The sequence below is a fragment of the Piliocolobus tephrosceles genome, chromosome 5 (assembly GCF_002776525.5).
Source record: "Piliocolobus tephrosceles isolate RC106 chromosome 5, ASM277652v3, whole genome shotgun sequence".
NCBI classification, from domain to species: Eukaryota; Metazoa; Chordata; class Mammalia; order Primates; family Cercopithecidae; genus Piliocolobus; species Piliocolobus tephrosceles.
This window is the reverse complement of record NC_045438.1, coordinates 109,984,995-110,000,640: the sequence shown is the minus strand read 5'-3', so window position 1 is coordinate 110,000,640 and position 15,646 is coordinate 109,984,995. Positions and strand designations below refer to the sequence as shown.

Here is a 15,646-nt window from a genome sequence, read left to right as displayed (position 1 = left end):
GAATTTATTTTGGTGTAGAGGTAAGACAGGGATCTGGTCTTCCTCTTCTTTTTTCTCCAATTGTCTTACTGGTTATCTCTCTAACACTTATTCAATAAATGATTTATTCACATTGTTGTTAATATCTACTAATTATATGCATCCATGTTTATTTAATAAGGAATAGAAAATTGGTTTTATTAAACGCATTTTTGATCTAAAAGTTAGTGAATTTATTTTTAAAAACTAAATCAATCTTGCATTCCTGAAATGAACTACATTTGAGTGTAATTTACTATGCTGATAGATGTGTTCTACTGAAATACATTTGGTAATATTTTTGTAATATTTCTTATTACTGTAAAATAGACATAGCATAAAATTTACCATTTTAACTATTTTTAAAATATATCATTGTCATTATTATTTTTAGAGACAGGGTCTATATTACCTATGTTGGACTTGAACTTCTGGGTTTAAGTGATCCTCCAGCCTTAGCCTACCCAGTAGCTGGGAAGTAGCTGCATGCCACTATACCTAGCCCATTTTAACTAATTTTAAGTGCACAAATATGTGGCATTAAGTACATTCACAATGTTGTGCAACTATCCATTTCTAGACGTTTTCATCATTCCAAACAAAAACTCTGTACCCATTAACAAATAATTTATCATTCGTTCCTCCCCCACAACCCCCTGCAACCTCTACTCCACTTTCTGTCTCTATAATTTTGCCTGTCCTAGGAACCTCATAAAAGTAGAATCATATATTTGTTCTTTTTGATGGGTTTATTTTATTTAGCATAATATGTTCAATGTTCATCTATGTTGTAGAACATAATAGAATTTCATTACTCTTTAAGGTTGAATAATATTCCATTATATGTGTATACCACATTTTATTGATCTGGTAATTTGTTGAGGATATTTGGGTTGTTTTTATCTTTTGGCTATTGTGAGTAATACTTCTATGAACACTAGTGCTCAACACTTGGTAATATTTTACAGTTTTCCAATTGGTATTCATAACTGAGGTTGTTCTACAGTTTTATTTTTGTGACATCCTTATGAAACGCATGTATTTTTAAGAAAGTTCTTTATAAAATTGCATAAATCTAAAATTGTGTATTACACAAATTTATTTTCACAATGACTTACCTTAAAAAATGAAAATAAAAGTAACTCCTAATTTTTCTACATGGATCTAAATGTCTTTCAACAAGTTGGTTGCAGTCAGGTCCTAACTTAATAAAAGTATTAATAATCCCTTATCTACATGTTTCTAGGTAAAAAGTATTAATTTTTATTTCCTTATTTCTCATAGAAAGTTTTATTTTTCTGCTAATCCCCCAAAATACACTATTTAAGTTTATATCAAATTCACTTGCTTCCACTTTTCAAAATCAGTAATAAAATGGAAATCCATTCTATTGATAATGCAATGTCTCTTGATTATAATGGTGATATTTCTTTTCTGATCTCTTAAACATCTGTCTACATAAAAGGCCACTCCTACTGCAACAACAAAAGAAATAGCAGAAGATCCATCTGTGCGCTAATGAGTGTAGAGAAGCTTACTGAAGGCTCCCTGAGTTAAACAAACTAACAAATTAACAAACAAGCAAATGAAGAATGGCAGGATTGTAGAGAGGCACATGAGATGAAAGATTTTTTCGCTGTCACAGGGCCCTAAAGAAAGAATACAGGTTTGGACATTTTTCAAAAAGCACCTGCATTTTAATAGTCCTTTTGAAGTAGTCTTCAGTTTTCCAGTTGAGGGCAAATGTGAAAATAAGAAGCAACCCTCCCAAATAAGGTAGAAAATATTAGCCTGAGGTATGAGAAGGAAAGGGCTAGGGGTTTTGTTAAGAGAATGAAAACAACTAGTTAAAACAGGCTGAATATTCACTAGACCTAGAAAAGGAGAGACTGGTATGATTTCAGGAAAATCAAGGACATATTTGCAAGGGGTCATAAAAAATGATGTGAATAGAAGCACAACTAATTCAGAATTAGAAATGCATGACTCAATGTGGGATGAAAACATAAAAAATTAAAAAAATACAAAATGGAAAAATAATATTTGAAGTACATGGGATAGGCATTAATTAAAAGGACGGGTAATCAGAAAAGACAAATTCTAGACATAATACCACTGAAAATTTCTAAATTTTCCTAGAAAACAGGATTATTTCACATGCCATTCTATTGGAGACAGTATAGTCTACAGCAATTTGAAATTTTTTTCCTCATAAACATGTGCATCAGTGTCATATCGTTTTCTCATTTAAAATTTAAATTCACAAACGAGGAGTTGGGAAACTGATACGAATGAAACTGAAATCACAAAACCCGTCAAATTCTCTCTTCCATTTACTTTAGAAAAATAAAAAGCAATGCTGTGCAGTGGTCTGTGGTAAAGATAAAACAAGTTTAAGCTGTAAGCTACAGAGTGGCTTCTGAAAAACCATATTGCTTACAAAAATAGACGTGTTTCCAAGATTGTAAGTGGTTATATTTGGCTTTGAGTCGTAGTCTCCACAGGAGTCGTAGTTTCCACATTTAGGAACTATTCTTAAATGATCTGATAACTACTTTAAAAGTCAGAAAAATCACACTCATCAAGTACTTGGACTTGGGTATTTCATCTTTTGATGTATAAAGAAGGAAACTCACACTCTGTGGGAAGACATGGCAAGTTGCAACCATGGATGAGACCTTCTTCCAACCAGGCACAGAAGGCTGCCCCTTTTTCTGGGACTGAATAGAATAAGAAGAAGTATAGAGCAAGTGAGATGGTTTTAAACACTTTGGAACTTTAATTTTCTGCATTAATCTACATAAGAAATTGATTTGAAAACCAGCACAGGGGAATGTGGCTGCGTTTGATCTTAAAAAAGGTCAAATTTGGGGCAGATTTACACTCCTGGCAATATATTGCTTTAAAAAGTTGGCAGTAACTCAAGTCAAGAAATATAAAGTGGGCCTTGGGGCAAATTTAATTGAAGAAAAGGTCTGATGTATTTCACAGAATTCTAAAAGTACATCAAAGAGATACTTCTAAAAGGCATTGAGAGGCTGAATTGCCTAGGTGAACAAACAGGTACACCAGCAAGCAACAACTAGATACCCTCTTACAAGAGGAAGCTGCACATTCCTGTCCTCTAATGGTCTCTCAGTTTACCCAGACACGTGCCAAGCATTCCTTTTGCATGTCTAGCAGTAAAAATATATAGCACAGCTTGTGCCATTTAGGTATACCTTGGTTTATTAGATCCTACAAGGCACTTGTTTGTTGTGGCACAAGAAAATTTGGAATTTTTATCATTTCTCCAAGGATAATAATTGTCTTCATTAATATCAAATTTATACCCTAAGCTATGTTTTTATTCTTTTTGTATCTGTAACAATTTTGCATTTCACCACTAACTCATGATGTAATTGTACTGAAGACATTTAAAACTGCAAGTAAACTCAATACACATAGTTCCTACACTACCAACAACTTACTATAAGAAGCCAGTACCACATTTACACATGTACAGGCAAAAACAGTGAGCTATGATCACTGCATGCCTGAAAGAGATTGTATTATGATGCTGACTGTAATATGCACAATAGGTGGAGATGTTAAAATTGGAAAGAAACGGCATATTGGACAATGAAACATAGTATATGTGGAGGAGAAATAGCAAATGTTAAGAATAGTGTTTATTCTCATCATATATATAAAATATATGTATACATGAATATAAATATACATTTATATTTACATATACATATATAATTGTGTGTGTGTGTATATACACACACACATATATTTTTTTAACTGCTCCTTGCAAAGCAGGGCTAACTCATAGGCAGTGCACCTAGAGTCAGTCTCCAGATTCTTCAAGAACGTCTTAGGAATATGGAGGAACATATTGACACATGTTGCCTTTGTAGAGGCAAAGGGTCAAAATGGCGGACTAGAAGCAAGAAGCTCATGTGTACTGCTCTCATGGAGAGGAAAGAAAAGGGCTAGTGAATGCCGACCCAACAAGCTGATCACCTAAGAAATTGCTTTGGGATCCATCAAGGCAGGAAGAGGACACAGCAGAGAAGAACAAAGCTGGGCAGAAACCCATGTGGAATCAATGCATAGACAGGAGAAGCTCCCCATATGGGAAAGCTCCCCATATAGGAATTCCATGGGAGATTCACACTCTCTTGACAGGGACCTGTGCAAGACTGGGGATGGGAAAATGCCCCTGGCCCCGCTGCACTACACCACACACTTCTAAACTGAGGCAGAGAGCTACCAGTAGTTTTGGCAAAGGTAACTCTGAAGTCCACAGAGACCTCTCAAGCTTTAGACCCTGAAACAGACTAGTACCAGTGCCACAGCCCTGATGGAATGTGTGGGAGCAGTAAGATTGATCCATTCACCCTCACCAGACAAAGCTTGGGGCCAGCTTCTGGCTCAGTGGTCCCTCTTCTTCTTGAACTCAGTTGGTGGGTACAGCCTTCTGTTGTCTTAGAAAATACCCAGATAGCAGGGTGGGTGACTTCACCTACCCCCAACACTGGTAGCAATGTGTGCCACGCCTGCTAGATCTTTTAGCCCGCTGTCTTACTTCTGTCCAAACTCTGTGGGAAGGCACGATCATGTGTTCCCTGGGAAAGCACCCAGACAGTCGTTTGACCCCACCCACTGCTGGCTTGGTTGGTGACTAAGCAGGGAGAAGCCTTCACCGAAAGAAGTGAGACACCTGTGTTCATAGGCTGATGGAGGATCAGGGCGTGCCTCCCTCCACAGGGCCAACTACAGCCTGTTTGCAGACCACTGCCGCTACCTGAGGAAGCCTCATGGAATAAAACATCCAGCAAAAGAAACGCGGGGATAGAGCTTGATTGAAGGGGGCTCCTCCAAGGCCTGGAAGCAGACTACGTGAGTGGGCCATCCCTCTCTGGAGCATCACAGAGAACTACTGCCAACTGTGCCAAAAAACAGAAGAGCCACACAGTGGAGTAAGAGCCTATCTGCTGGCTAACACTCTTAAGTGCCACCTACTGGACTATGGCGAAAAAATACAGGACTAAAATATTTTGCCAGCATATCCCAGCCAACACATGTGCACCCTGCTATACCACCATGGCTGCTGGCACATGAGAAGAACCATGGATCCCATTGCCACCACCCTGACGAAGCACTTTGGCTGGGACCCCCCCATCAAACAGTTGTGACCACAAACCAGAATCACGTTAGCCTCCCCAGCACAGCAGGTTCCTCACCTCAAGGGGCCAGAGAACAAAGATGGGGACCTGGTACCAGTCCACTCAGGGTAAGAGCATGTAGCCCAGGAGTGCAGAACTGAGCTATGGTCCCCTGAAATATTCCAGAATCAAAGCCAGTTGACTGAACCCGCCTTATACCAAAGTCAAACTGCCAACGGCATCAAAGAAGATAAATGCAAAAAAAAAAAAAAAAAAAAAAAAAACCCAACGAAAGGACAGTGACTTCAAATATTAAAGGACCATTGGCCCACACAGAGAGAAAGAACCAGTGTAAGAACCCCAGCAACTCAAAAAACCAGAGTGTCTTCCTACCTCCAAACAACTTCATTAGTTCCCCAACAATGTTCTTAACCAGGCTGAACTGGGTGAAATGGCAGATACATAATTCAGGGTATGGATAGGAATGAAGATCACGGAGATTCAGGAGATAGTAAAAATCCAATCCAAGTAATCCAAGGAATACAATAAACCATTACAGAGAATAAAAGATGAAGTGGCCATTTAAAGAAAGAACCAAAGTAATCTGATAGAGCTGAAAAATGGATTACAAGAATTTAATAATATAATCACAAGTATTAACAACAGAATAGACCAAACTGAGGAAAGAATCTCAGAGTTCAAACACTGATTCTACAAATCCACTCAGTCAGACAAAAATAAAGAAAAAAAGAAAAAACATGTATGAAGAAAACCTCTGATGATGTGGGATTATGTAAAGAGATCAAAACTACAACTCACTGGTATCTCTGAAAGAGAGAGAGAGAGAAAGCAAGCAACTTGGAAAGTATATTTGAGAATATTGTCCATAACAATGTCCCGAACCTTGCGAGAGGCCAATATCCAAATTCAGGAGAAGCAAACCACCACTGTAAGATACTATAGAAGATGACCATCCCCAAGACACATAGTCATCAGATTTTCAGACAAAATAAAATAAAAGACATTAAAGGCAGCTAGAGAGAAGGGGCAGGTCAACTACAAAGGAAACCCGATCTGGCTAACAACAGTCCTGTCAGCAGTAACCCTGTAAGCCAGAAGAGATTGAGGGCCTATATTCATCATTCCTAAAGAAAAGAAACTACAACCAATAATTTCATATCCCACCAAAATGAGCTTCATAAGCAAATGAGAAATAAGATTCTTTTGAGACAAGTAAATGCTAAGGGAATTCATTAATACCAGACCTGCCTTACAAGAGGACCTTAATGGAATACTAAATATAGAAACAAACGACTATTATGTACCACCACAAAAACACACAAGTACATAGACCATTTACACTATAATGCAACTACACAGTCAAGTCTGCATAATAACTACCTAATAACATGATGATAGGATCAAATCACACATATCCAAACTAACCTTGAATATAAATGGGTGAAATGCCCCAACTAAAAGGCACAGAATGGCAGACTGGATAAAGAAGCAAGACCCAACTGTATGCTCCTTGAAGAGACCCATCTCACATTCAATGACATCCATAGGCTCAAAGTAATGGGATGGAGAAAAATCTACAAAGCAAATGGAAAGAAAACAAACAAACCAAAAATAAGGGGTTGCTACTCTAATCTCAGTCAAACAAACTTTAAGCAAACAAAAATCAAAAGAGAAAAATAAGTACATTACATAATAGAAGGGTTCAATTCAGCAAGAAGACTTAATTATCCTAAGCATATATGCATGCAACATAGGAGTACCCAGATTGATAAGCAAATTCTTAGAGACCTGCAGAGAAACCTAGATAACCCACACAACAATAGTGGGAGACTTCAACACACCACTGACGGTATTAGACAGATCATCATGACAGAAAACTAACAAAGATATTCAGAACCTGAACTCAACACTTGGCTAAACGAACTTAATACACATCTAAAGAACTCTCTACCCCAAAACTTCAGAATATATATTTCTCTCTGCACATGGCACTTTAAAATCGACCACACAATTGGCCATAAAACAATCCCCAGAAAACTGAAAAAAAAAACAAAAACTGGAATCGTACCAAGCACACTCTTGGACCACAGCACAATAAAAATATATATCAATGCTAAGAAGATTGCTCAAAACCACAGAATTACATGGAAATTAACCTGCTCCTGAACGACTTTTGAGTGAACAATGAAATTAAGGCAGAAATCAAGAATTTCTTTGCAACTACTGAGAACAAAGATACAACATACAAGAATCACTGGGATACAACTAAAGCCTTATTAATAAGAAAGATTATAGTGCAAAATGCCCATATCACATAACTAAGAAGATCTCAAATTAGCAACCTAACATGACACCTAGAGGAACTAGAGAAACAAGAGCAAACCAACATCAAAGCTAGCAGAAGACAAGAAATAAACAAAACCAGGCCTGAACTGAAGGAAGTTGTAACATGCAAAAAACACAAAAGTTGGCATCCAGGAGCTGGTTTGCTGAAAGAATAAATAAGATAAACCACTAGCTAGACTAATAAAGAAAAAAAAAGAGATGATCCAAGTAAATACAAAGAAATAAGAAAGGGGATGTTACCACTTTAGGGATCCCACAGAAATACAATAACCTTGAGAGACTATTAAAAACACCTCTATAACACATGCTAGAAAACTTGGAAGAAACTGGGAAATTCCTGGACACATACAACCTCCCAAGACAGAACAAGGAAGAGACTGAATCCCTGAACAGACCAATAATGAGTTCCAAAATGGAATCAGTACTAAACAGACTACCAACCAGAAAAAGCCCAGGAACAGTTGAATTCACAGCCAGATTTTACCAGATATATAAAGAAGAGCTGGTCCCATTCCTACTGAAACTATTCTAAACTCTAACTCATTCTATGAATACAGTATCATCCTGATACCAAAACCTGGAATAGACACAATGAAAAAAACTAAAACTTCAGGCCAATATCCTTGATGAACATAGATGCAACAGTACTCAACAAAATACTAGCAAACCAAATCTAGCAGCAGATTAAAAAGCTAATATTCCACAATCAAATAGGCTTTATCCCTGAGATGCCAGGTTGGTTTAACATATGCAAATCAATAAATGTGATTATTCACACAAATTAAACTAAAATCAAAAACCATATGATCATTTCAATAGGCACGCAAAATTATTTCAATAAAATTCAACATCTCTTCATGTTAAAAACCCTGAACAATCTACGCATTGAGGGAACATACTTCAAAATAGTAAGAGCCATCTATGAAAAACCACAGCCAACATACTGAATGGGCAAAAGCTGAAAGCATTCACCTTCAAAACCAGAACAGACAATGATGCCCTCTCTCACTACTCATATTCAGCATAGTACTGGAAATCCTAGCCAGAGAAATCAGGCAGGAAGAAGAAATAAAAGACATGCAAATAGAAAGGGAGAAAGCCAAAATATCCTTATTTTCAGATGATATGATATTGTACCTATGAAGCCCCATAGTCTCTTCTCAAAAGCTCCTAGACCTGATAAGGAACTTCAGCTACATTTCAGGATACAAAATCAATGTACAAAAATCAGTAGTAGTATTTCTATACACCAACAACATCAAAGCTGAGAATCATATCAATAACACAATCTATTCACAATAGCCACAAAAATCCTAGAATAAGTTAAATAAAAAAGTGAAAGATCTCTATAATGAGAATTACTAAATACTGCCCGAAAGAAATCAGACAAGACACAAACAAATGAAAAAACATCCTATGTTCATGGATAACGAAAGAATCAATATTTTTTAAATAGCCATACTGTTCAAAACAATTTACAGATTCAATCCTATCTCTGTAAAACTACCAATGATATTCTTTACAGAATTAAGAAAAATGATTCTAAAATTCATATAGAACAGAATAAAAGAGTCCAAATAGCCAAAGCAATCCTAAGCAAAAAGAACAAAGCTAGAGGCATTACATTACCTGACTTCCAACTATATACTACAATAACCAAAACAGCATGTTACTGGCACAAAAACAACCACCTAAACCAATGGACAGAACAGAGAACCCAGAAATAAAGTCACACATCTACAATCACCTAATCTTCTACAAAGTCAAAAAAAAAAAAAAAAAAAGAAAAAGAAAAACAAAAACAGGCAATGGGCATAACTAGCTAGCCATATGCTGAATATTGAAGCTTACACCTTCTTTACACTAGTTACAAAAATAAACTCAAGAAGGATTAAAGACCTAAATGCAAAATCCAAAACTAAAAAAACTCTGGATGATAACCTAGGAAATTATCATTCTGGAAGTAACCCCTGGCAAAGACTGCATGACAAAGATACTAAATGCAATTTTAACAAAAACAAAAATTGACAAATGGGTCCTAGTTAAACTAAAGAGCTTCTGTACAGCAAAAGAAAATATTGATAAACATACAACCTACAGAATGGAAGAAAATATTTGCAAGCTATGCATCTGACAATGTTCTAATATGCAGCATCTACAAAGAACATAAAAAAAATTAACAAGGATAAAACAATCTCATTAAAATGTAGGCAAAGTATATGAACAGTCACTTTTCAAAAAACATGCATGTGGTCAACAAGCAAATGAAAAAATGCTTAACATCACTAATAATTAGACAAAATGCAAATCAAAAGCACAATGAGATACCACCTCACACCAGTCAGAATGGCTATTATGAAGAAGTCCAAAAATAGCACATGCTGATGAGGTTGCCAAGAAAAGGAAATGCTTATACACTGCTGGTGAGAATGTAAATTTTATCAGCCACTGTGGGAAGCAGTTTTGCAAATTCTCAAAGAATTTAAAATAGAACTATTATCGGACCCAGCAATCCCATTATAGGGTATATACTCAAAGGAATATAAATCATGCTACCATAAAGACACATGCACACATATGTTCATAACAGCACTATTCATAACAGCAAAGACACAGAATCAACTTAGATGCCCTTCAATGGTAGACTGGATTTTTAAAAATGTGGTAAGTATACACCATGGAATACTACGCGGCCATAAAAGAAGTTACCATGTCCTTTGCAGCAATATAGATGGAGCGGGAGGACATTATCTTAAGTAAGCTAATGCAGGAACAGAAAACCAAATACTGCATGTTTTCACTTGCAGGTGGGAGCTAAACATTCAGTACACATGGACACAAAGAAAGGAACAATAGACACTGGGGTCTACTTGAGGGTTGAGGGTGGGAGTAGGGTGAGAATGGAAAAACTACCTATCAGGTACTATGTTTATTACCTGGGTGAGGAAATTATCTCTACACCAAATCCCCATGACACACAATTTACCTATATAATAAACCTGTGCATGTAACCATGAAACTAAATTGAATATTAAAAATAAGTAATTGCTGTGATTCCGAAACATTTGCAAATGCAAACAATAGATGTACAACATCTATTTCTCTATTAATCTCTTTTGAAATAAAATTTGTTGTGTATTTTCAAGGTACACAAAATTATTTAATGGGATACATATACAAAGTAAAAAAAAAAGTTACTAAAGTGAAGCAAATTAACATACTCATCATCCGAATAGTTACCCATTATTTTATTTGCTTTTGTAGGCAAAAGCAGCTAAATTCTACTCATTTAGCACGAATCACAAATACATGTCTATTAATTTTATTATAAAAATACAAAGCCAAGAGGGACTAGGCAGAGCCGTGGAACCGCTGCCAGGTCGTTGTCTGTCTACCTAGCGCTGCCAGCGCGCTCAGCGTCCGCCGCCGCCATGGGAGGCAGGTGGAAACCATCTCCCCAGGAGACGGGCGCACCTTCCCGAAGCGCAGCCAGACCTGCGTGTTGCACTACACCGGGATGCTTGAAGATGGAAAGAAATTTGATTACTCCCGGGACAGAAACAAGCCCTTTAAGTTTATGCTAGGCAAGCAGGAGGTGATCCGAGGCTGGGAAGAAGGGGTTGCCCAGATGAGTGTGGCTCAGAGAGCCAAACTGACTATATCTCCAGATTATGCCTGTGGTGCCACTGGGCACCGAGGCATCATCCCACCACATGCCACTCTCGTCTTCGATGCGGAGCTTCTAAAACTGGAATGACAGGAATGGCCTCCTCCCTTAGCTCCCTGTTCGTTGATCTGCCATAGAGGGATCTGGTGCCTCCAGACGTGTGCGCATGAATCCATATGGAGCTTTTCCTGGTGCTCCACTCCACTCTGTATAGACATCTGCCCTGACTGAATGTGTTCTGTCACTCAGCTTTGCTTCTGACACCTCCGTTTCCTCTTCCCCTTTCTCCTCATATGTGTGTTTACCTAAACTATATGCCATAAACCTCAAGTTATTCATTTTATTTTGTTTTCATTTTGGAATGAAGATTCAGTTTCAGTCTTTTGGATATAGGTTTCCAGTTAAGTACATGGTCAGGCATTAACAGCACAAGTGATAGGTTAACGTTAGAATAGGAATTGGTGTTGGGGGACGGGGGTTGCAAGAATATTTTATTTTAATTTTTTAGATGAAATTTTTATCTATTATATATTAGACATTCTTACTGCTGCGCTGCAAAGCCATAGCAGATTTGAGGTGCTGTTGAGGACTGAATTATTCTCCAAGTTGAGAAATTACAAACCCTACCTAAAACTGAGGTGGTGATGGCGAGAGCCTTTGCCTCCACCATTCCCACCCCACTCTCCCCTTAAACGCTCTGCCTTTGAAAGCAGATCATGTTCACTGCAATGCTGGACAATATAGGCATCTCTCCCTGGGCCAGCAGGGACCTCTGAAGCCTTCCTTGTGGCCTGGCTTATTTTTTTATTTTTATTTTTTTTCATCCTGTGGTTTTTCTAATGGACTTTCAGGAATTTTGTAATCTTATAACTTTCCAAGCTCCACCACTTCCTAAATCTTAAAAACTTTAATTGACAGTTTAAATTGAAGGTGCTGTCTATAGACTTAATACCCAGTGAAAGCCCAGCCATCATGACAAATCCTTGAATGTTCTCTTAAGAAAATGATGCTGGTCATCGCAGCTTCAGCATCTCCTGTTTTTGGGGCTTGGCTCCCTCTGCTGATCTCAGAGTTTCCTGGCTTTTCGTCCCTCAGTGCCTTCTCACCCCTTTGCTGTCCTGTGTAGTGATTTGGTGAGAGAAATCATTGCTGCCCCTTCCCCCCAGTACCATATATGAGTCTCAAGTTTTATTATTGCAATAAAAGTGCTTTATGCCAGCTTTTCTAAAAAATATATATATATGTGTGTGTTTGTGTGTGTGTGTGTATATATATATATATATAGCCAAATAAGAAAAACTACTCATTAAAATAATTTAATATAATAATATGACATATTTCCCCAAGTCAAATTATTAAATGTAAAGCACCAGGACTAGATAAATCAATCTTAAAGAGCATTTTTGTAATTTTTATAAATTAAATTTTAAACTTCATTCAATTTCTTGTAGTATTCAACTATGTCAACAAATTCACTTGAAATTGGAGAGTAATTGAAACACAATCTATCCAAAAAAAGTCACGTAGTAAAGTCTTGAGAAGACCATTTCCCTAAGAATTCCCATAGTCATTTATTGCTCTTTGAGAGGACTATGTCATCAACACATTAATTATTGGTACAAACAGACAGCAGTTGTCAAGGGGAGAAATCGTTCTGAGAGAAAGCTGTGTAAAAGAAGTCTTTCACCAGTGTGGCCCCCTGAAGGATAAATCACTTTTCTATTACAAAAGATTCAACTTTAAACCAATAAATACTGTTGTGTTCTGCTCAACAGCTCATAGTATTACACCACATCACACATTTTACAGCTCAAAAATGTACACTGAATACAGCTCAAGTTTAGTGATCACAATCTTTATCTCATTGATATTTTTCTAAGAAATGGACAATGAACAGTAGGAAAAAATCACAACTTTTATAATAAAATATGGTGTGCTTTCAAAAGATTATTAAATATAGTAAGATATAGTTTGTTTTCAAAATATTATGATTTATTGTACTATAAAAACAAGAACAAGGTAGGTCAACTTTGGTAAGTGAGTATAGTCTCCTCCTCAGAATTTCACTCTTTTTCTGTAGAAAAGCTCTAAAGTTCTCTTTTGTGTGATAATTAGATGAAATGAATATTCCTTTAAAAATAAATTAAAGGAGTTTGGCAGGCTATTCATAATTTAAAGAAATGGTAAATTTTCTCAAGCATGAATTGTTATTGGAGACTATTCCATCAAACTATTAGGTGTTATCATTTTTCACATTCTTCCACATTTAACGTGAAAAAAGTGATGCAAATATGTGGGCATGATCAGTCAAGTTAAAAATGTAATGGTGCACCAAAAATGAAGAGCCTAAAATTATACTAACTGCACTAAAGATTTCTATCTCTAACAGAAGCATGACCTTGAACAATTCATGATTTTTCAGTTACCTCATCTATAAAATAAAAGTTTTATATATTCTGTGATTTCCAAGATTAGTCCCAGCCTAAACATTCCATAATTTTAAAAATTATAAGAGACATAATAGTTTGATGGTGATCCGTGGTCCAGGGCAGTTAAGAATAAGCAGTTTTATTGTTAGAGCATTTTCTTATACATTACAAAATTAAACTTCAGACAAAAATTTGACATCATAGAATATTCCTATTTGGGTATTCATCATTCTGAATCAAACATAGATCCAGTAATAATCAGCATAAAATCACTCATATGGGAACTTGAAGAGCCATCAAGACTTTAAATGCCTTACATAGCTTGTCAGTGTAATTTGATCAGAGACTATAGAACTAAATTTTTATTTAGAGGCAGGTATTGAGTCTGTCATTGACTTTCCCTTATCCAGAGATACAAATATGTTATTCCAAGAATCATCATCAAGTTATACCATATTTAAATGTATGATTTAAGAAAAGAACCTTCTATTCAAGACTATAACTGGTTAATTGATCAAGTGAAAAACGACATATTATTCTTTATACTCCGACATATTTCTACCTCATTTCACTACCATGCAAATTTTTCATGTACATTTCTGAGCCTGCCCAATTTAATATTCAAGAGAACACGATTATAAAGCAAATCTAATAAAGTTTATTTTAAAAACATACACCCATTTTAAACAGCTTTCTTGCAGTAGAGTCGAGCTCAAAAACAAATTCCATGCCCAAAACATTTTATCTCAAAGATAAATTTTATGGTTTGCTGGGCTTTAACAATTTTATCCCTGTTTGAAATAATTATAGACAAAACATCTAGTTAATTATATTTACTAAAGTTTATCATAGTAGAAGACAATTGGTAAACCAGAGCATTTATTTCTGTAATCGTTACTGTTAGGATAATTACATGGTCCTTGCTTCACATTCACTCTTCAGAAAGTTAATTATCAGCTTGAATCTTTGAGTTTACATTTTAGTTTCCTCCATTCATTTGACCAAAACAAAAAATCCCTCTTTTTACCCATTGAAATGTATGAATATAATTGATAATCCATGCCACTGAATGCTATCTTTTATAATCAATGATCTACCAGTGAAAAATTAGTTTAAAGAAAGATGTAACATTAAGAATGATATTGTAATTATTTTACGAATAAACTTTGATTATAGAAGACTATAGGTTATAATCTAAGAGTCTAATAACCTAATTGATTTTCTTAGATATATTAATAATAATTCCCTGCTGATTTTCTAATGTTACATATTTAGTATCATTAACTCTACTCCGTTTTATAATAAGGAGATACATTTTAACATGAATCAAAGATAATCATGTGGGTGTACATATTTGGACAAATTGATATATCATTTATATTTTGAATACATGATTAAAATATCTGATTATGCCTCCTACAGTCACAGAACAAAAATGCTGTAGCCTTCAGTTTAAAATTACCCTCATCATTGCACTTTCAAAAGTTTCCCTTTCCCTCTGTCAATATCACGTGCTTGCATATACCTACATTATGAAGCGTTAAATATTTATTTTATAAAAGTCAATAAATAAAATATTTTATCATTTTTTAAATCAATTCTATGAGAACAAAGTATATATGGTAGTACCTTTGGATACTGCTTGACAGGAATCAGTACTCTTTCTGAGAGCTTTATATTTTTGTTGCTGATGACATCAAGATACTTCTTTTCTTCGTCTTCCTTTTTTCCATCAGAACCTTGAAATTTTTCAATTTCTGGAAGAAAATCACAAGAAGAAAACAAGTGAAATGAGGAAAAATGTTATAAATATGCTGAAAAATGCTATCATAAATAATATTCATATTACTCCTCTTCTCAGATAAGATTTTGATGAATATTGATAAAAGGCCTGAAACAGCATCTCGCTAACAGTTATGTGAATGCTGCTGCTGTATGTAAGAGAAGCTCTGTCAACTCAAACTAAAAAGCGATAATTGAAGATGTGACTGTGTCTTCTGTGAAAAAAT

The 15,646-nt window shown here is 35.8% G+C and overlaps 1 protein-coding gene and 1 pseudogene across 3 annotated transcripts in view; one reads left to right on the top strand and one right to left on the bottom strand.

Annotated features, from left to right (window-relative positions):
• KHDRBS2 (KH RNA binding domain containing, signal transduction associated 2) overlaps nucleotides 1-15,646 on the bottom strand; it is a 591,427-nt gene that overhangs the window by 464,698 nt on the left and 111,083 nt on the right. For all 3 annotated transcript variants that reach the window (XR_002733824.1, XM_023222978.1, XM_023222979.1), the window contains exon 2: nucleotides 15,267-15,394. Coding sequence is in view for 2 of the 3 variants with exons in the window: in XM_023222978.1 (XP_023078746.1) it covers nucleotides 15,267-15,394 (128 nt within the window). In the remaining variant the exon portion in view is untranslated. The remainder of the gene's footprint in view (nucleotides 1-15,266; nucleotides 15,395-15,646) is intronic.
• Nucleotides 10,851-11,298, top strand: LOC111549783 (annotated as a pseudogene).